General features: G+C 58.0%; 1 protein-coding gene across 4 annotated transcripts; it reads left to right on the top strand.

Annotated features, from left to right (window-relative positions):
• The first annotated feature begins 1,619 nt into the window (after positions 1-1,619).
• On the top strand, positions 1,620-19,909 carry TMEM59L (transmembrane protein 59 like). 4 transcript variants are annotated; one of them, XM_074939157.1, is made up of 9 exons: positions 1,620-1,790; positions 6,513-6,618; positions 8,099-8,193; positions 14,683-14,829; positions 15,518-15,626; positions 16,429-16,541; positions 16,975-17,115; positions 17,597-17,731; positions 19,673-19,909. In XM_074939157.1, exons 1-9 carry the CDS (start codon positions 1,635-1,637, stop codon positions 19,718-19,720), a joined length of 1,050 nt encoding a protein of 349 aa, XP_074795258.1. In that variant the 5' UTR covers positions 1,620-1,634; the 3' UTR covers positions 19,721-19,909. The 4 variants fall into 4 exon arrangements, with proteins under 4 accessions (XP_074795258.1, XP_074795261.1, XP_074795262.1 ...); XM_074939160.1 differs by having other exon boundaries at positions 16,429-16,540; positions 16,998-17,115; positions 19,673-19,907; XM_074939161.1 differs by lacking the exon at positions 19,673-19,909 and having other exon boundaries at positions 16,429-16,540; positions 16,998-17,115; positions 17,597-18,153.
• The last annotated feature ends 818 nt before the right edge of the window (positions 19,910-20,727 follow it).

Here is a 20,727-nt window from a genome sequence, read left to right as displayed (position 1 = left end):
AGTGGAATGGAATAGGCAATGATTGCTGTTATTCTTGGTTGCTCCCAGCATCTCCCTTGGGTACTGCTCACCCAGCTGGTGTGAATCCAGGGTGCCCCTCCGCCTGTCATTCGTCATTTCACTAGGAATGTGCAGGGTGTGACTTCTGTTCTCCATCTCATCTATCTCACTAGCATGCTGGGAAATGCCTGGGGCCTTAAGAGTTAATCACCGGAATCAATAATCATCTAATCCAAAGGAATCGCACTAAACGCCTGGCTCACGCACCAATGCTCAGTAGTTTGTGCTCCCTCCTAACATGCTTTGGCCCTGGCTGGAGGGGGAAGATCAGAAGTGCTTAGCAGAGGAAGGCAGCAGTGAGGAAGGGAGCAGCTGGCCAGCTGTTCAGGTGCCCTTTGCAGCAGAGAGCTGCATCTGAGAGGCCGAGCTCCCTCACTCCCTGCTTCCCCTGCTGTGTGCTGGGTGCTGCCCAGCTGCAGAGGGGTGCATCCCTTAAAGGCCACCATGCACCCACGGTTTGGCTGGCGTGACCAGTCAGCACAGGGGATGTTGTATTTGCAGACAGGGATGCTAATATAAGAGTGTCGGGCCTGTACCTGGGAGCATGCTGGGATTTCCTCTCCACCCAATAGCCCAGGAAAGGCGCCTTCACCCAAACCCTCCTGTCATGCATCAGCTAGTGAACCTCCAGAGCCCCGCCTGGGCCCTCTTGCAAGATGACTGCCCCATAACAGAGCATCTCTGCTAACTAGGAGACTCCAAGACACGAGATGGGCAGGTGGCCCTGACATCTTCTCTGCCTTTGCACTCCAAGCCGGGAAATGCAATACCCCCTGGAGCTGCGTGATGGAGCTCTTCGGTATCATGCAGCCCCTTGCCTGGGCCCTGGGCAGGATTTGTCCTGACCATCTTCACGGTTTTCCCTTGTCCTGTTCTGAAGACTCAAGTGACAGGGCTCCCACTGCTTCCTTTGGGAGACTCCGTCTGTCCACGTTTCGGATGTGCCGACTGCCCAGTACCTAGAGGATACATTTGGCTTATAGAACGGCACTGGCAGGGGATAGCCAGTTCTCCGCCCTTCTCTTGGTTTCTCCAGCATCTCCCAAGACCCCACGCTAACCTGCCCCTGCCATTTTCCATCGCCTCATTCCCGCCTCTGGCCCACCCTGCTCCATTCCTCTCCCCGCAGCAAGTCAGCTGGCATGAGAATTCACGCCAAGGGGGGATCCCTTCTCAGCCAGGCCAGCCCCAGGGCTGCCCCATCCTCCCGTACAGGGAAATCCCGGGCACGCTCATCCACCAAGGAAATGCGAGCGGTCGCTCCCAGGGCCTGGGGGGCAGCCCCAGTGCAGGAAGGGTGTTGGAGCCCTGCTGCAGAGGGAGGCCGGGCTCGGGCTCTCTGCTTCCCCAGCAGGCAGCTCCAGCGCAGGTCCTGCAGCCGGGATGCAAGTGGCACCGTTGCATCCCCAGCTGCCCGCAACCCCCCCCCGTCTCCTCCCCCCTTCTCTCTCCCAGACTCCCTTGCTCTGTGCAAGGCACGTCACGGGGATATTGACACCGCTGGGCACCGCGCGCTCTGCCTCTCCCCGGGCTTGCGGGCTGCAGCCCCGCAGTGCGAGAGGCCGGGGGGAGCCATGCAAAGCCCCGGGATGGCGGGGCGCCGCGCCCTGCCCCTGCTCGCCCTCTGCCTGGCGCTGGCCGCCGCCGGCTCCGAGGCTCCCTTCGCCCCGCCGCTGGGGGACATCGGCGCCTGCCAGAGGCGCTGCGGCCAGCCGCCAGGCGCGGCCCGGGTGAGTGCGGCGGGTTCGAGCCCGGTCCCGGCGGCCGGGGAAAGCGGGTTATTTCCCCGGGGGGGGGGCTGGCTTAGAGGAACAGATTTTTCAAGGGCGGGGGGGAGCCTGTGAGCAAAAGCAAAACACCCGCGGGGAGGCGCCCATCTTCCCGTGGCTGTGCATCGCGCCCAGGTATCGGGGCGCGGGGGGGCCCTGCTGTCTGAAGGGGGAGGGGCAAAGCCCAGGACTGTTCGTGCATCGATTTGTTCTGCAAGCAGGAAGGGGGCGGGGGGGGGTCTAATTTTTTTTGCAGCAGGGAGAAGGTTTGTCCTGTGGAATACCCCCCCCCCCCGGCTCTGCCTCTTTCTGCTTATGCAGGGTCCAGGGCCTCCGGCCTGCCACCTCCCGTTTTAAAGCCTTGCCCATGGATTCCTTACCTCGCCTGGGGGGGGGTCGTGTAAAAACACTGAGCCGGGGGAAGGGGGGTGTGAGCTTGTCACTACACGAAGGGCGTTCATCCAGGGGACGCTCCTGGACTGGCGGAAGGTGCCCGGGCAGACGCCGCTGCCCAGGTGCGGGGCTTGGGGGCGGGCGATCGGACGGGGCTGGTAAAATTGCTGCTCATCCGTTTTATAACCCAATGAACGAGCAGAAGCCCGTGGCTGGATCTGGTTGTGTTATGCAGCAGGACACCGGCCCTCTCTCCCACCGCTCCCCCCTCACAGGCTCAGCTGAAAGGTGCCCATGCATTCCCCTCCCCACCCGACTCCCCGGAAAACCCAGGCCTGAGAGAAGAGCACTGCACCCGTAGGGCACCTTCCCGGATGCATCCTCCGTGGCGGCGCCTCCTGGCTGAGAACCGTCGAACTCGTCACACTGGTGTGTGCACAGCACTGGACGAAGCTCTTGTTAGTGCTGGAGCCAGCAGTGCTCTCAGGAAATCGCTCGAGTATCATTCGTAAGAGCTGCAATGACAAGAACCATGCAAACAATAATCATTGAAAAAACCCCAGTTCTGGCTTCTAAACTAATAACTTCAAACTAAGGCCTCGGATCAGAGGCTGCCTCGCCTTGCTGTAATGAATGTACCATGCCATACGTCCGCAGGTCAAAAAGGCCATCAAAGATCCATGTGATACATCCAAACACAGCAGGGGAAAAGCCCACGTGATTGTTTTAAAACCAGCCACATTTTCTGCTGTTAAAACCAGTTCAAGGGAGGGGGAAAATGCATGGTGTTGTCAGACACTTGCCATCCATAATACACCAGTAATAGTTTAGTTAAAAAGTAATTGAAATACTCCCCACCCCTAGCCATGGTATCCACTCTGGCCACTCATCAGGGAAGAAGAATCCGGTCTTTGTCCTCCCAGACTTGGTAACTGACCCTTTGAAAATATATTGAACAGGTTTATCTGCACTTGGTGTCGTTCCCTTTCATCTAGAAATGGGACCGACTTTTGTTTGTGCAGCAACAATAAAAATAGTTTAAAAACTCCAAGTCCAAGATTTTTCCGTGTCCATCTTAGCTTTTGTTCTCTGGATCGTTTGTTTGCAATAAATAATGCTTTGGGGGAAGGATTTGCTCAAATGAACAGGAGCTGGGGGGTGGGGTGGGGGCTGGGGCTGTTCTGGGTAGGTTTTTGTACGTGCATGCATGTGAGAACTCGTGTTACTCTGAACTGGGACGTCTGATTTCCAAGCCATTTGGGCTGCTTTCTGGTTAGCGATCCTGCTTTGGAGGTGAAAGCGTGGAGTCCCTGTGGGATTCAGTCAAAGGAGCTGGGTGCAAATCGAAAACATTTGAGGGGGGTCTGTAACTTTATATCTCGCAAAGACATGTTTAAAATGTGAAACCCGTTTGAAGTACGACACATACTGCAAAAAGGAAAAGCCTACTGCCGGCCTGAGCAACTAGCCCAAGCGTGTGAGGGCAGCAGCCGGCTTGTATGGTGTTCAGCTGGTTGCAGCCACCTCGCTGCGGCTTGTGGAGACTACAGGTCCCAACATGCAATGTTCTGTGGAGATCCGAGTGCCTTTGCTGGAACCCGGCATGCTGGGATCTGTCGCCTCTGCCCACTGCACCTCCATGCTTCAAAAAACCAGGCAGCCTTGGGCTGTGCCATAGAATTCCCGGGGTTGCTTTTGCACAAGGCTGTGGCCGCCCGCGGTGTAGCAGAGAATGGAGGGGACTGGATGCTGCTGCAATCCACCTGGATGCCAGCATCTCCTTCCTGCTGGAATAACTCCCCTGAGACAGGACGTGCATAAAGCAGTGATTTCAGGGGAAGAGCCAGCATCTTAAAATGTAAACTGGGCAACTTGGGCTCTTCTGGTGTATCCCCTTGCAAGTGGCTGTTTGTTTGCCCAGACAGAAGCTGGGCAGGCGGCGATAAAAGTTGTTTGTTTTAGTGACCCTGGACAGCATGGTGTTAAGGTGGGTCTCCCTTTCTTAGCAAGGATGATCCTACTGTGCTTCCATGCCCTAGGGCTTCCCTCAGTGTACAGGCCAGTTGTCTGGTACATGGAGCCTCGAAGAGGAAGTGTAAAATAGATCCTTCTAAAGGCTCATGCCATTGTCCGTGCAGCATTTGAGCATGAGAAATGCAGGGCTGCACTCCCATTTCCTGGCACAGGGTTCAGGGGATTTGGGATTCAGCCCCGGGGTTCTGTGCAAAGCAGAGGTTATGAAGTTGTAACCTTAGGTAAATAGTGTGTCTTTGTCTGTCTTCAAACGCAACCATAGAAAAATACACATGGAGAGAAATACAATCCCAGGCTGGGAGGTTGCTGACCATGTAGGGCCAAAAGATAGACTGGTTGAGATGGAAAATTTCCTTGCCCTCTTTTGGAATAAATCACTTGTGGTCTCTGAAAACTAACCGTGCAGTTTTGTGGGCTCCATTTGCCAGCCAATGCTGTTATTCCTAGGTGTTTTCATTTCTTGCCCTTGTTTTTCTTCTAGGTTTATTATCATTTAGTCTCATGTAGTGAGATCGCCACGCACGTAGAGAAGAGTAACTGCAGCCCTACTTACAATTGCTGGTCCAGGGCCACTCTGACTTCCTGCTAATCTTGCCTTAAAACTCACCTCTTTCACCCTCCCTGCAGAATGCACAGCAGTGTCTGAGACAGGTGCTTAGCAGACTGATGGGAATATCTCCTTCTTCCTGGGGGCTCCTGCCTGGTCTTTGTTGTGTCTGTTTGCTGTCTCTTGGCTAGAACACTGGCTTGAGACTCAGGAGATCTGGGTTCTATTCCTGGCTCTGCCACTGGCCTGTTAGATGACCTTGGGCAAGTCACTGCCTCACTCCGTGCCTCAGTTTCGCCATCTGTAAAATGGGGGTAATGATTTCAAATCTACTCATGAAAAGAGCGATGTAGTGGTATAGCTACTTTACTGTGGGACAGGGACCATCCTTTTGTTATGCGTGTGTCCGGAGCCGAGCACGATGGGCCTTGATCCAAGCCAGGCATGATCCCAATACACATAATGAATGGCAATACTAATACCAGGGAGGGATCAACACTTCGCACACGTGTAAGGACGCCCCGTGCCAAGTGCAGGGCCTGAGCTGTGCTGCCACAGAGACTCAGGAGGACGGATGCTGCAGGTGGATGCGTCACACGGCTGGTTTCCAAGCAGCCTCCTCAGTGGCCGTGTGGGGCAGAGGTGAGCCCAGGTGAGAGGGCTCAGGGTTGGCCTCGCCTCACAAGGCTGCTGTGGGTGATTGCCTGGCAGCATCGGGCCCTGGCAAAGACAGGTAGGCAGGGAGGAGGGGGCTGTGTGTCCTGCTGCGGCCCCGAGCTCCCCCCTGCTGGTCAGTGACGATAGAGGGGCAGGTGGCTGGGTGCAGCGCCCAGGAGAAGAGAGCAGCAGACGGCACCTCGGTTCTTTTGCTGAAGTTGTTGTGTCTGCTGAGGCTGGCGCAGCTCTCGCTGGGGCCCGGCCCCGTGGCAGGATTCTGGGAGGGGGGCGAAGGTGCCCTCGGAACTGTGCTCCCCCTGCGAACATGTGCGTGCACAGCTACACGCAGGCTCCCCCACGTGCACGGGCCCACAGAGTGTGCGTGTGAGAAACACACGTCCTGTTGGCTCGCCAGACCCATAGTTCTCGGGTAGCAAGATGTTTCCAACATCACGCCGAGTTTTTCAGAGAAACATTCGCAGCATTGCGGGCTGCCCAGTGGGGTCATGCCAGCTCGAGGTGCAGGAGGCCAGCTTGCTCTCCTCTAGGTCAGGGGGTTTTCAACCTTTTGTCAACCCCTACAAAATTTCAAATGGAGGTGCAGACCCCTTTGGAAATCTTAGACATAGTCTGCGGGGTCCATGGTCCGCAGGTTGTAAGCCACTGATCTAGTCCGTTCCCTTGGGAGCCCTGTCCCTTCCCTACAGTATATTCTGCAGGGCCTTGTCCAGCCTCACTGTAAATGCCCAGCGCACTGGGGTTCCACCACCCCTCCTGGGAGACAGTGCCACCACCTAGACGTGGTGCTAGGTCTTGGTGCTTGTGGTCCATTGACAGGGAGGAAGGATCTGGAGCTGGCGCCAAGGATCCAAGCCCTGGAGGTCCTGGTCCCATGTAGTGCATAGCGCCCTCCCGCCCCGCCCTCTCCCTGCTGCCCCAGTCCCAGAGCACAGCTGGGTCGCCAGGGGCATTTGGGTATTTGCAGGGCGCTGGGGTGCAGCCACTGCGCTGTGTGTTGTACCAGTTCCTAGCTCTCTCCTTCCTCTCTCCAGGATGCTGCGCTTAACGCCTGTTACCGAGGCTGCCGGCTGTTCTCCATCTGTCACTTTGTGGATGCGAGCGCCGAGCTGAACACAACCAGAGCCGAATGTGAATCAGGTAAAGAACAGTACAGCCAACTAACTTCCCCTCCCCTCTTCTCCCGTGGCCCCCCAGTTACATTGTCCAGAAGTGGCTTCTCCACTTATTCCTGTCAGGACAGAGGTTGCTTCTGCTCCTTCTGCGCTCCCATGCTGTCCAAACAAAGTTCCATGGCTGTGATGCACCAGCGGTGCAAATCCGGGCCGGCTCCGCTCGCTCCCTGGTGCAAATCCGGGCCAGCTCCGCTCGCTCCCTGGTGCAAATCCGGGCCGGCTCCGCTTGCTCCCCAGTGCAAATCCTGGAAGTTAGAGAGTCACCTGGATGCAAGGCCCCAAATGAACCCATAAGGGCTATGGCCACAGCAAATACCAAGGGGATTAATAATGTTCCAACCGTGATTTCAGCCTCTCAAAGGGGTGGGAAAAGGGAGGGGAGGATCCTATGCTGAAGCCAACTCCCCACACCTCTGCAGTTTTAGCCTCACTGCCAGGCAGCTGCGAAGATGGAAGTTTCCTGCAGTAGCGACCGAATCCCCCCGCCAGGCCGAAGGCTGTCCAGCGAGTTCCCGGCACCGTGTGAGCAAACTGGGCTTCCTCCCTGGCCCAGGGACATTGTGCTAACCCCCCAGTGCCTCTCATCACAAGGGATCCCAAAGCACTTTGCAGCCTCACTGAACTGCAGCTGCCTCTGGGGTGGGGCGGAGCAGCCGTATTCAGCACCAGGGAGCGTGGACTTTTCAGCTGAAGCTATTTGGGCAACCCCCCTACTCTTGTGAAAAGTGCTCTGGGGGCTTTAATGTCCCCACAGAGTAGACAAGGCCTCAGTGTCTAAGGTATCGTAGGGGAGACGATCCCCCCCGCCCCCCCCATGCCACGCCGCTGGGATCTCAGGATAGCTGCTTGGAACAGGGACTGGGCCTTTCCGGCATGGGTTAAGACTCTGCTTACGGGAAATCCGGGTGTGTCCCATTGGAAGCTGAGACCTGTCTGGGAACGTTGTGCTGATTGCCATGATTGGTTATTCTTTGGGCAGAAATGAACTAGGGCATGGAGCCTGTCAGGCAGCCCTGAGTGTGCCCAGCTCGGCCTAGGGGGGTGGCTTTGGGCGAGGCGCTCTCTGGGTGACTCCGATGGGCTGTCAAACGGGGTTTGGCTGGTGGACACACCCTTGAGCTGGGTGTCTGACTCAGAGCTGGGGGGTCTCATCCTCGTCCAGAGGGGGCGTTTGTGAACGTCACAGGACATTGACCATGACCTGGCAGGAGAAGCCCAGTCCTGGAATAGCTGTCAGGGCCGAAGAACGCTGACAGCTGCCCGTGGGAGCCCAGGGCTGGCATAGTAGGGGGCTGTGGGTGTCCTGGCACAACACCCCCGCTGCGCTCTGCCTGGCTCTAGACCATGCTGCCAGCCCCTTGTTGTCCTGAGCTCCGAATTTGCTCGTGTCCAACGGCTGCGGGGTGCCCGGGCCCTGACTGTTCCCTTCCCCTCCTGTCTTGCAGCTTGTATCGAAGCCTACAGCAGCGCCGAGGAGCAGTTCGGCTGCACGGCTGGATGCAGGAAGCAGCAGCCCGAGACGCAGAGCCGGAAAGACAAGGTTTCAGCCTCCTCTTTCCCTAGTGCCAAGGGGCTCTGCTACCTGGGTGATGGGCCTGAGAAGAACAGATCGTAGCAGGGGGCTGGGACAGTTTGTATAGTGGGGGGGGCTGTGAACCCCTGGGTGTGATGGGAACCCCTTCAAGCCAGGGGGTGCAGCAGCCCCCCCAGCACCCCTAGGTGCAGCACCTATGGATCATAGTGGGAGAGGAGCACTGGCAGAGCCCCTCCCGTCTCCGGCTCAGCCGTGCGGCAGGGAAGCCAAGGAGCTGGAGGAGTTTCATTCTCCTGCACAGGGAGCTCCCACCATGGCCCATGGCTCCTGGGGGCAGGATGAGAGCCAGGGTCCGTTCCGGCGGGGGCTGGAAGCCAGCGAGTGCTCCTCTCTCTGCCGTGCTGAGCTGGCCATCTGGCCAGCAGACTGGGTGAGCTCCACCTGGCGCCTGGGACAGCGGGGGGGAAACCCTGGATCGATTGCACCTGGAGTGGAGGCTCCCTCCTGCAGACAGGGCCCCGCCCGTTCCAGGGTCGGAGGGATTGCAGCGGCGGTAACCAACGGTCCCATTCGGTGGCTGTGTCATGAGGAAATCTGGGTTGTGACTCTGGCTGGGCAGTTGCTGTCCGCAGCCCAGCTCTCAGTGGGATGGGGCAGGCAGCAGTTCATGCCGAGGAACAGGGGAGGACGAGCTGGGTACCGGGCCGTGACCTTCCTCCTCATGCCCTTGTTATCTCTCGGGAGACAAAGCCCAGGCAGCTCTGCTGCCGGCGCCTGTCGGCTCAGGGTGCCGTGGGCGTACAGAGCCGACAGGCTGTCCTGGAGGAAGACCATCCACTGGGGCAGCTGGGGAGACTAGAGCAGGGCTGGCGGGATCTGTGGATGCAGAGGAATTCGCTGTCTGATTGAAGGATAGAGGAAGAGTTTGCCCTGCCCCCTCTGTCTAGACTCTGCATCCTGGAGGTAAGTGGAGCAGAGGAAGGTCACATGGACCTTGCACTGATTCGGCCTGGCAGGAATGGGTGGAACCCCCCCCCGTCCACAGCACGTCCTCCTCTCTTCCTTTTCCCTTGTCATCGTTCGTGCTGGCAAAAGATGCAATGGGAAAAAGGACCCAACCCAGCTGTGTTCAAAGGGCCACAGCCAGGAGCCCCCTAGAAATGCAGCGGGTGGATCTGGCTGCACTTGGAGGGTGCGTGACGGGAGCATTTGACCTTGTTCCCCCCCTTTCTGGTGGTGGTTCTGGCGCAGTTGGGCGGGCGATGCAGGGCTCTGTCCCCTCTTGGCACCTGTCCACAGTGCAGCACCGGTGCCAATGCCCTCTTGTACCAGTGCGGGGGTGGGGGGAACCAGATTCGCCAGAGCTGGGAGTGGGAAGTGGCACAAGGACACGGTTTCTGGAAACCGGCTCTAATAGGATTAGAGCGCCGTGGTCTGTCCGTCCCAGGAGGCCGAAGCTCGTGCATTTGGCTCCTTCTCCAAAGTGCTTGTGGGCAGAGGGCGGGGAAGGCAAGGGCTGGGAACGTCCCCATGTGAGTGAGTCATGGTGCATCTGTTCCAGACGAAGCCAGGCATCTGGGCTGCCGTGTCCTCAGAGCCTCAGCCAGGCAGTGCCATCCAGCAGTTAGAGCAGAGAACAGGGAGACAGGACACCTGGGTTCTCTGCCCCTCCTTGGAGGGGATTGTTAGTGAGTGAGCCAAGCAAGACACTGGGAGACAGGACTCCTGGCTCTGGAAGTCTCTAATGAACGGAGCAGTGGGGGCTGGGAGGCAGGACTCCAGGGTGCTATTCCTGCCTCTTGGAGGGGATTGGTCTGTGTCTAGTGATTGGAGTGGAGGACTGAGAGATTCAGGGGAATGGCACCTGTATTTCCCCCTAGGTGCTCCCTTGAGGCTGTGTCAGGGAGGGTCATTCGGCTCGTGTCTCACTCCCCAGCTCTCTGCTCTACACAGCGATATCCCCAGCAAGCCAGGCTGCCTAACCGGCCAGCATGGCTGCTTTGCTGTCTCTCCGAGGGCTGTGACCAGCATGTTACCAGCTACCACCCCAGCTTCTGCTCAGCAAGCGCATTTATCCTGGCGGGTAAAAGCATTGCAGAGAAAGCCAGTAAAACCAATAAAAAGCCCTACCTGCGTTCTAACAAGGTCACCCTGACTCTGGCCTGGGGCCAGGGTAGCGGTCTGTCCTTCAAACCCACAACTGGGTTTTTCCCCTGGTTACAAGTTCATATCGGTCTTTAGATCAGTTTCAGCTCGAGCTGTTCAGCCAAATCTCCTCTCTCAGCCTGTTCAACTCGGGAGAATCCAGGCTGGACCAGAAGATGGGAGCCTGTGATCTGAGTGATTTGCTGTCATCACCCCCAGCTGTTTTCCCTTCCCGGAGGGGCTGTGGTACCCTGCCCCCCAGTGGAGCGCATACAGTCCCTGGTCCACGGGGGAGCATCAGCCAGGCATATGCTCCATGCAATGTGCTCTCCCAAGGACAGTGTAGGAAGCTGCCCTGTTTGTCACCCCGTTCTCCTCCCACCTCTGCTCCAGCCACGACAGAGCCCCTCAGTACTGACGGTCTGGAGATGCCACAACCGTGCAGCCGATCTAGGGCCAGACCCCCCCGCCCCAGGCTGATTGCAACCCCCACCCCGACCCTCAGATCCTTATTCACATGTTGGGAGTGTGTGAGGCATGTGAGACCGTGCCTGTTAGCCCAGTGCCTGGCAGGGCCCGGGGCGTGTGGCGAGGGGGCGTTGCTACCCAAACACCCAGATGCAGCTTTTATTGTTTTCAGCGGGGAGGGGCTGGATTTCGTTCAGCCCCAGCACGAGGCGTTGCATGGAGAGCACTGGGGTGGATTCAGCCCTGGGATCCTCTGGCCTCCGCATGCCCTGCGGGGCGTTGGGCGGCAGCTGCCTGAGACCGGGCCCCTGGACGCTCTGTTTCGCAGTTGCATGGCAAAGCTGCAATGATCAGACCTCTCCTGCAGCAGAGCGCAAGGAGACTGCCTGGAGCAGCGGGGGCTAGGAGCAAATCTGCTCCTTGGCCCCATGCACAGCACCCTGCATCTCCGCCCAGCTGCATTGTGGGGAGCTTTTGTCTCCTTTGGCAGCACTGGGGATTGGCGGGAGGAGGTGGGGCTAGGAGGGCCCATGGCCTGGTCTGGGATTGCAGGATCCTGCGGGTGCGTGGTCAGTACCTGCTCCCCGGTACGCAGGGCCCCCATGCTGCTCCAAGCAGACACGTGGCTGCTCCCTTGGGAGCTGTGCTCAGGGCCTGGGCGCAGGAGGATCCGTACTCGCCCTCCTGTGGCTGGGGCAGTGGATCCTGCTCTGCAGGTGGGGGCTGTTGATGGGCCTCAGTCTGGGGGCCAGGGCAGGCAGACACGTGGGCGAGAGAGCTGCAGACGTATTTGTGCTGACAGCTGCCACAGCAGACAGGCTCGGAGGAGTGACTGGCTGTGCCTGGCAGCGGGGAGGGAGTGTCGCTCCTGGCCAAACCTGGGGTTTAAAGCTTGCTGGTGGTTCTGGTGTCCAGTACAGCTGCTGCTTCTCTGCACAGAGCCCAGCCGCACGCCAAGGGGGTTATACCCTGGAGCTTGTTCCAGTGATGGGGCCAGGAGCAGATAACAAGGGGGCTGGGAGACAAGTTCTGGCTCAGAAACCCCAGGAGGAGGGAGCGCTGTGTGCTCGGATCCCAGCAGACCTGGCCCCTGAGCAGACAACAGAGGCAGTGAGAGCTAGTGGGCAGGGCACAGCTTGGACGCCTGGGTGGAGCCACATCGAACGGGTCTCAGCCTGCCCTTCGGGAAGACTAAGTCAGTCGCTCTCTCCCTGCAGTCCCACCACGTGGTGTTAAAGGCTTTTCCATTGTAATGGACACATCTCCCACCATGCCACCTTCCTGCCGGTAATCCCCCCGCCCACATTCTGGGAAATGCTGGTGCAGATCTGCACGGTCTGACCTGCCCTCTCCTTTCTCACACGCTGTGATGAGCGGGGGGAGCGGGTCTGAGCTAGCACCTCGTGGCGTGGACGGGGCAGTTACCATCTTGGAGCTACTGCTTCAGGGTCGCTGCAGGCCCGGGCAGGCGTCACTCTGCCCTGTACGCTCACTTCACCTTTGGAAGGTTTTCGTCCCAGCTGTAGCAGCTAGAGGCTGACGGCCTCTGTGAAATGAAAGCTGAGACTTGGGAGAAGAGGGGAGAGGTCTGTCCATGTCCCCCCGCTACTCCATCAAGCCCTCTGCGGGGGCGCACCCTGCCCTTTGGGAAAGACAGCTTTAGTGCTTTCCAGCCCCCCAAAGGTCCCAGCATGCTTTGCAAACCGTATTGAAACAGGAAAACTGTAGAGCCCAGTTGCCATTTCCCCTTCCTGACATCTCCCCCTTTCCCCCAACGCACACTCAGCAGATCAGCTGGCTGAAGATGGAGGCAGCTGTGATAACTCCTCGTAGGCCGCCTGTCTGGAGCACAGACGTCTGGGCCGCTGTCCCCCCCTATTCAATTGCCCCACATCCCACTTGCCACCAGATGGTAGCAGCCTTGTGCCATACCCCCACATCGCAGTATCATTACACCAATAGCTGCAGCCCTTTTGAGGAACGCTGTCCTGGCTCTGGGCTCTGCAGCCGGGCATTTTGGATCCCTGCAATCTCAGGTCTTTGCAGCCTCTCACACAGCAGTGAAATTCCCCACTAGCAAACAATACTTACAAATATTTGACAGCAAAAAGGGGTCTTTGTTTATTTCATGTCCTTGTTCCCCCTCCGAGAATCCCGCCTGCATGGCACACCTTCAGGGCATTTGATGGTCACCAGGTACCTGGGATGCAGGAGACAGACAAATGGTGCCAGAGCTTACAGGGAACCTGCTAATAACATTGCCCAGGGAGTGGATTGGTCTGGGTTGTTGGAGGCAGAACCACCCAATGCAGGGCTGTTTAAATCAAATCATAAATGGCAGCAGGTTCGTTGCATTGCGCAAGGTCTTGATTTGGGCTAAGCTAGGGGATGCTGTTGAATTCCCAAGATGGAAGGTTCTTACCTATGATTACATTTAATTGATTCAGCTTTTGCCCAAATAATTGTGTTATTTGGCCCCGGGTAGAGGCTTTCAACTTTGCAGGATGGCTTTCTGCAGTGAGGAGTAAGGATCAGGCATGGGCATACAGTGCTGCCTCTTTAGCTTCTCAGCCCAGGAGCTCAAAGTGCTTTCTACTGATTAATTAATGAACCCCTGGGAGGCTGGTAACAAGCATTAAATATGGGGAAACTTAGGCATGGAATGGTCCAGTGACATGCCCAAGGTCGAACACAGAATCAGTGGTAGAGGTCAATGTTTTTCTTTGTGAGAAAGAAGCCTCAGTCGGCTGGCTGTATCAGAGTGGCAGCTATCCCTGTAAAGGGGACAAGCATCTGTCCCTGCTTCCCCTGAAAGAACGGGTGGATGGAACTCTGTGAAGGGCCAGGTCCCAAACAAGATTGCTCCATGGCGACAGTGTTCCAGACCTTCCCTTATTCCATTCATTCCACCCAAAGCATGTTTCCTTTGGATTCCTGGGCAAGCAGGCAAAGCAGATTTAGCACGATAATCAGGTACAGAACCCGACCTATTTCTGTCCTGTTTGCTCATCTGACTGAATGAGGGGCTCTGGCATTCCCAGCCTTGGGAAATGTTCTATGTCCATGGCAAGGAGCAGCCGAGCAGATTCCAGCAGGGATGCTTTAAAACATAACAAACCTTGCAAAGAGCCAAGTATCCGGGGCATGGCTAAGCTGCCAGGAGAGAAACGCCCTCAGCATCTCAGCTCCTCTTCTTTAAAACATTTTCATGTGAGTTTAGTGCTGGTGGAAGGAGCTGGGCTGGCAGCCACGCTGTTTATCCCCAGCGCCTCCCGCAGGTGTGTATCGACTCTGATCTCTGTGGCCCGCTCAGCTCGGGGCCTTCATGCTGAGGCTGACGGTGCGGGGGCCAATGGTCCTCCGAGAAGGCACGGATGCCTGTGCAGGGGGACCTAGACTGAGCCCTGCCAATGCGTTTCATGCCAGCCCCTGCCCTGGGCTATATGGAGGTTAGCTGTCGTCTGTCCCCCTCACTGTAATATCCGAGGGTCTCCATGTCATCAATGGATTAAGCCGCACGGTGCAGGGCTGTAATCCCTATTGCACAGGTGGGGAAAATGAGGAACAGAGGAGCCAAGGGACTTGCCCCAGGTCACAGAGAGACTCTGTGGCAGAGATGGGAATTGAGGCCAGGTCTCCCAAGGTGTAAGCTAGTGCTCTAACCACTAGACATTCCTTTCGCTCTCAGGAGGGTTCATAGCTCATTAAGGCCAAGAGCACTGCAGTGGGTCATTCAGCATGGTCTGGTCAATAGACCTGCTTTAGAGCCCTTGAGCAGAGCCTTGAGCCCTGTGCGCTAGAGAGCTGGGGCTGGGGTGGGGCAGGATGATGCGGGGGTTCCCAGCACAGCGAGCTGGTCCTCTTCTCTTTGATTATTTACAGAGTTTGGAGCTGCAGCCCGTGTCCTTCTCTGTGTTTGACTTGGTCTCCAGTTTCTGCAACGACATCGTCAGCTCTGCCCAGAGCTTCATCTCGTCCACCTGGACCTTCTACCTGCAGGCAGACGATGGCAAAGTGGTGGTGTTCCAGGTAGGCTCACGCTGCTGAGGTCATCAGTGGCCCTGCGTGGCTGTGGGAACAGGGCATGGAACCCCATGCTTCAGGGCAGAAGCTGATGCTGCAGGGGGTCAGGAAGGGGTTCCCTCTTATCTCACCCATGCTGAGCATTTCACCAGTGACCAGGTATATTTGTCTTCCTGCAAAGCATCAGATATTGGCCAGAACCAGGAATGGGTCACCACATTAGATGGGTCAGTGCTCTGGTACAGCAGGGAGGTAGGATACTGGGCTACAAGATGGAGTTATGGCCTGGTGCTAGACTAGATTGTACCATCCAGCACTCAGATGCTGCCGAGGTGACAGGCACCCCAGAAGTACAACGGACAGACAGACAGGCTGACTGACAAACCAGTGTCTGAGCCTTTGTGGCAAGTCCTGCGTCCCTACAATAATAACTGTTCTTGTTTGTATCTGGTGATGCCGAGGACGGGCACTGAGATTGGGCCCCACTGTGCCAGGTGCTGCCCAGACTCAGCGAGAGGCTGTCTCTGTGGGTTAATGCCGCAGGAGGGATCTGGCCCTCAATATCCCGCATGCCCCCCAGCTGAAGCTGTGCCTCCCCCCCATGGGCCAGTCCTGCCCCCACAGGAGGTTTTGGGGCTCAGTCACTAACTGCGCTTTGGTTCTTTTTGTTTCTTTTTGAACGCCGGCCCCTCAGTCCCAGCCGGAGATGGAGTACCCGGTGCCCGAGATGCCAGCACCCAAGTCGGAGCTGATGGAGAAGTCCTGGCCTGTCTCCAGTCCTAACACCCTGAAGCCCCACACAGGTGAGCAAGGGGCAGGGCCAGGTGGGTCGAGGGGGCTGGGAGCTGCTGGAAAGGTGGTTCCAGCTCTGCGCCGGTTTTTCTAGAGCCTGTGGCCTCTGATTAACCCCCTGGGACATGCACACACTCTGGGCTGAATCCTAGTGCAGGCCTGGTGTCTGCCTCTGCCGGGCTCCTACCCGAGGAGCAGATCACCCATCCCGCCCCATGCCCCTCCTCCACTGACCTGGGACCATCCCCCATGCTATGGAAGCTTCCACATACAGTCCTGAGGCTTCGTCCTGACGGGGGGGGGATGCGGGGGGCAAGGAGGGCACCAGCGCTGTCAGGCAGCTCAGGTGCCCTGTCCCCTTCCGTCTCTAGCCTCTGCTGAGGCTGCCAGCACAAGGCATGTGGGGGTGGGTTTGTGCCGTGGACACCTGGCTGCTGGGAACCAAACTGAGAACCCACCAAACTCACTGCACACGGGCTCCTGACTAGACACAGCTCTCAGTCGCAACGTTCCAGTGTGGGGCGGGGAGCCGGCGCCCTCAGTGTGAAGGGCTGGGTGGTTTGTGCCCAGCCTCCTGGAGCTGTTTAAAGCCTGGAGTGATCATTATTTTAAGTCTTTTGGGGATCGTCTCGTTCTAGGCTGCTATCCAGTAAGCCAGGTCAAGGGCTTGCAGTCCTATTTGTACCATTTTCTACCCTCCCCTTTCTGGCCTTGGCACGCAAGTAGCGGCCCCAGCTTCATTGGGGGCCCAGGTGGTTGTGCCCAGTTTGCTGTGGCAAGGGAGTCATTTGGGTCTGGGTGTTGTCCTGCCAGGCCCCAAGGAAAAGCTGGAGAAACCCCCCGTGAAAGAGCCAAAGAGCAAAACCAAGCTCCAGCATGTGGAGACCCATCAGCCAGAGCACGACTTCCTGGGCTGCATGTCCAAGTAGGTGCAGGCCTGGCCCCGCAAGGGTGAGGGGGGCAGAGGGAGAGGCAGAATGAAAAGGCCTGGAAAATTGGGAGAGAGGTATGGGGGCAGGGAAGGAAAGAGGACAGGGTCTAGAAAGGGGATGGGGGGATAGGGATTTCCATTGCAGAATAATGTTGCAAAATGTTGCTAGCAAGGGGTGGGGTTATTTGGTTCAGGGGCGGGGCTATCTGGGTGAGGGGTGGGGTTATTTGGTCCAGGGGCGGGGCTATCTGGGTGAGGGGTGGGGTTATTTGGTCCAAGGGCGTGGCTATTTGGCCAGGGGTGAGACTGCAAAGGGAATGCTCCATGGAGGAGCCAGGGGAAATCCTTCCCTCGTTGGCCCTCTCTGAGTCCTGTTTGTGCCCCCCTCCACCCTGATACCCAGCCATAAACTTGTCCTCTCTCTTTGGCGGGGGGTGGTGGGGTGCTACAGGCGCTCAGGCCTTCCTCGCTGGATCCTGGCTGCCTGCCTCTTCCTCTCCATCATGGTGATGCTGTGGCTGAGCTGTGCCAGCCTGGTGACTGCTCCGGACCAGCACGTCAAGACCCAGGTACGGAGCCAGCCGGCATCCCAGGGCAAACTCGGTGCAGATGCCACTGAGCTGGGACCGGGCACTGAACCCAGCCACAGCCCACTGGGGGACGTCCGGGTGGGCTGGGGGCAGTTCATACCCTTGGCCTGCGTTGCACTGTCTGCTGGGTGGGGACACTGAGTGGGGAGGAGAGCCTGGAAAGCACAAAGAGTAACCCATCCTCGCATATGCCCCGGGTACACCAGGGCTCCGGCACTTCACCCCCTGACCTTAGCCAAGCAGCGCCCGAGACTGGTTTATTTTGAGGGGTTAAATCATGGCTCCAGTTGGGAAATGAATCCCAGAAACCCTGGGAGCCGTGGTGATAAGACTCTGGGCTGGGTCCTCAACGGGTGCAAACCAAACCCCTGCCGTGATACGTCCCCCTCTCCGCTGCCACAGCCCCCTCCGTCCTCGGCCACGCCCTGTCACCTGGTGTCTGGCTCTGGCTCTCTTCCAGCCGCTGAGCATTAATGGCGATAAGGAGGACCTGGAGAACCTGGATGGCTCGGCGCCCTTTTCTCTGCACCCTGTGATCGCTGTCACCATCTGCCCAGCAGACGACAACGAGGAGGCGGGGCCGCTGCCGGTCAAGGTGGATCTGGACAAAACCATGCTCTAGAGCCCCCCCGCATCCCCTGCCGGCCTATCATCTCCATGCCTTATCTCCTGTGAACATTTTAATGCAACCCCCCCCCTTGTTTTGATCTGCCTTCCCGTTTTCTGCTGTTTTAAACCCCCTCACCGCACTGTGTTTGAAGATAACCATCCTGGGCTGTGGGGGGGCCATCCGCTTCCGGCTCCACCTCCATCCATTGTCCTCATGCGCGGGAGGGGGAATTGTTTTCCTCCCCCTGTTCACAATCCCAGCTCAGCAGGGAGTGGTACTGAGGGAGATCTAGTTGGGGGGTGGTTTCTGGCCTTGTGTCTCCAGTGCTCCGGGAGGGAGCTTCGGTGAGAACAGCATGGTCTGTGACCTTGGTTGGATGGAGTCAGGTGACTGGTGGGAGCAAAGAGGGGAGCACGGGGGGGGGGGGGGAGAGAGTGCACCCTGCCGTGGGGGTGGGGAGGGAGCGTGGGAGTTGGTGTGGCAGCGCCTGTCTGGAACAGGGAGCTGCGTGTGGTGGGGGACCCCTCGGGGTTCAGGGCAGAGCTGGTTTTGCAGCGGTGGAAATGGGCAGGAAGCAGATGGGGGCTCCATGGGGAGAGGAGGTGGCCGTGGGGTGGCTCCAGCTCTCGGTTCACCTTCCCCGGAGGCTGCAGACATTGGTGCACCCTGCGGGGAGGAGATGCTGGCTCTGGGCATGCAGGAAATGGATTCAGCCTCCGTCTCTGCAGCAAGGCGTTTACGCTCGGGCAGACTCCGGATGAGACGCGCTGCCCCCATGTGAAGGGTTTGCACTGCTGCAGCTCTGCTCTGCCAAGTAGGGTAAATCCGGCAGGTAGACAAGGCCCAAGGCTGACACCTAAGAGGCTGGGAGTATCAGTGTTTCCCTGTCCCTGAGCCCAGGCACTCTCTAGGGCCCAGGGCAAGTGTCAGGGAGCTGCCACGACTCTTCTGCCATGGATGTGGGTTCTGTCTGGTCCTTGCCAGCCCATGCTCGGTGCAAGGAGAGCTGCTGGCTGCAGCAGCTAGAGGCCTGGCCAAGAGGAGCCTGGCTCTGAGCCAGATGCCGAGGAAGTTCCCTCTGGGGCTGCTCTAGTAGTGGGAGTGGGGGGGACCCCGTGGGGAGCTGCTTGGAACCCCCTGCAGCCCGTTCACGCCACATCTCCAGGTTCCCCAGTGGGGATGCCGTTGCTATGGAAGGGCCGGATGGCAGGCCCCTGTGCCACGGCGTTGGAGCCAACTCAAGCCATTTCCCAGCTTGGTACCTCTCCCCACTCCCATCTCCCTAGCGCCAGCTCCCACAGAGCTTCGGGCAATTCCTGAGCCACACTCCAGGGTTCCTGGACGAGGCCTCCCAATTCATCCCCGTTTGCTGTAACTGCTCTAGATGGTGATTGTGCTCCTGTGGCCAGGCGAGGGGGGAGCCCATCTCACGGACGTTCCATATCCCTTGACTTCACGTCTCGTTTCCTCACGGTTTTGTTGTGCTGGCGTGGGCCGCTGAGCCCAGGCACTCTGCATGGGCACTCGCGCTGAGAACACCCTTCTGCAGCAGCAGGAAATCCGCTCATCAGTCCATTTGCCTAACGCTGTCTGTATAGATTAACTTATTACCTTGGACCCCCTAGCCTTGGGTTTGAAAGCTGTATATCCATTGACCCGTTACTTTGACGCTGCCTCGGTTTCACTGGATCCTGTAGGTTGTTATTGCAAAGAGACTCTTTCATCCTTCCCCCCTTCTGAGTTCTGTATCGTTCTGTATCACTTTAATGTGTGCAACATATCTGGTTTTTGGAGAGGGGGGAGGGCAGTTTGGGGAGGGGGGAGGGGATATTTTGTGTACGTGCTGGGATCCATCCCACGATTTTTCATGATAGCTTTTCGGCAGATCAGCTCAGTGAGGTGGCGTTTGTGGTATTGTCCTGACAGGTGCGTTCGAGCCAGCTGGGCCTCTCTGCCTTTTGTGTCAGCCATTAACGATCCCGGAGCGGAAGGCCCCTCGCGGCTGCGGCTTCGAGGGAAGCTGGGTTGAAATGGGGCGGGGGGAACAGAGAGTCATCTGGGGATCTGTGTGTGTCCTGAATTGTCAGAGAGAGCTGGTTTGTTGTTTTTATCTAAAAAAAGCCGTGAAAGGAGCACGGAGCGGGCTGGGAGGGGTGGAGAGGAATGGAAATAAAGGTTTGTAAAAGAACCAGCAGGGCCCGTGGCTTTATTGGGGTCACTGGGGGAAAGGGGGCAGCAGCTCTCCATGTCAGTGCCCCACGGGGAGTGCAGTGAACCAGATAAACCCCCCACCCCCAAGAGACGGGAGGTCTCCGCAGGGTGGGAAGAGATATTTTCTTGGTAGGGAAACCGCCCCCCCACCCCCAAACCCAACAAGAAGCAATCCCTACTCAGGCCGGGGTTTATGGGCCCAGGTCCTCGATGCCCTGGGAGACCAAGGAGCACCATGCTCCCCTCCCTGCCCTTTGTGGGAGCAGCGGCCCCATTTCGCTCTGCAGCCGGCGCTTTGCCAACAGGAATGGTGCTGGAGGTCGGAGCTCACTGTGCCGCCTGGCCCGGCGTGGCCTCTCACCCCCGTGCCGGGGCAGCTCGATCTCTCCCGCTCCGCTGTTCCAAGCCTCCAAGAGCCTTTCTCCGCCTGGCTTCGGACTGACGCTGCTTCTCTCTGAGGTTCTTTCTCTCCCTGGTAGCAAGGCAGCGTGCAGCTCCCACCAGCGTGGTTAGAGGGAGGATGCTCCCGTTCACGACTCCTGCCAGGTCAGCCGAGGACACAGCTTCATCCCTTCCCTGGAGACGAGGCCCCTGGAACCAGGCACTCTAAAGGTACAAAAGGGGGGGCCAAAGATCTGCATGGAACAAACGCCATTTGCCACTGACTTAGCGAGAAAGGAGAGGTACCGTTCCCGGGACAAGATGAAAGCCACCCCCCTCGCCGAGCAAGCGGCGGGGCCCGGGCGGGCGCCATGAAGTGGATTTCAGGA

Source organism: Natator depressus, chromosome 25 (genome assembly GCF_965152275.1).
Source record: "Natator depressus isolate rNatDep1 chromosome 25, rNatDep2.hap1, whole genome shotgun sequence".
Lineage (NCBI taxonomy): Eukaryota > Metazoa > Chordata > Testudines > Cheloniidae > Natator > Natator depressus.
This window is presented reverse-complemented; position numbering and strand designations above follow the sequence as displayed.

Excerpts from the sequence above, each read along its gene's own strand:
- TMEM59L (XM_074939157.1), top strand. The coding sequence starts at position 1,635 with ATGCAAAGCCCCGGGATGGCGGGGCGCCGCGCCCTGCCCCTGCTCGCC. Across the intron at positions 15,627-16,428 it reads CACCCTGAAGCCCCACACAG|GCCCCAAGGAAAAGCTGGAG; the intron begins GTGAGCAAGGGG and ends TTGTCCTGCCAG. Across the intron at positions 16,542-16,974 it reads TCCTGGGCTGCATGTCCAAG|CGGGGGGTGGTGGGGTGCTA; the intron begins TAGGTGCAGGCC and ends CTCTCTCTTTGG.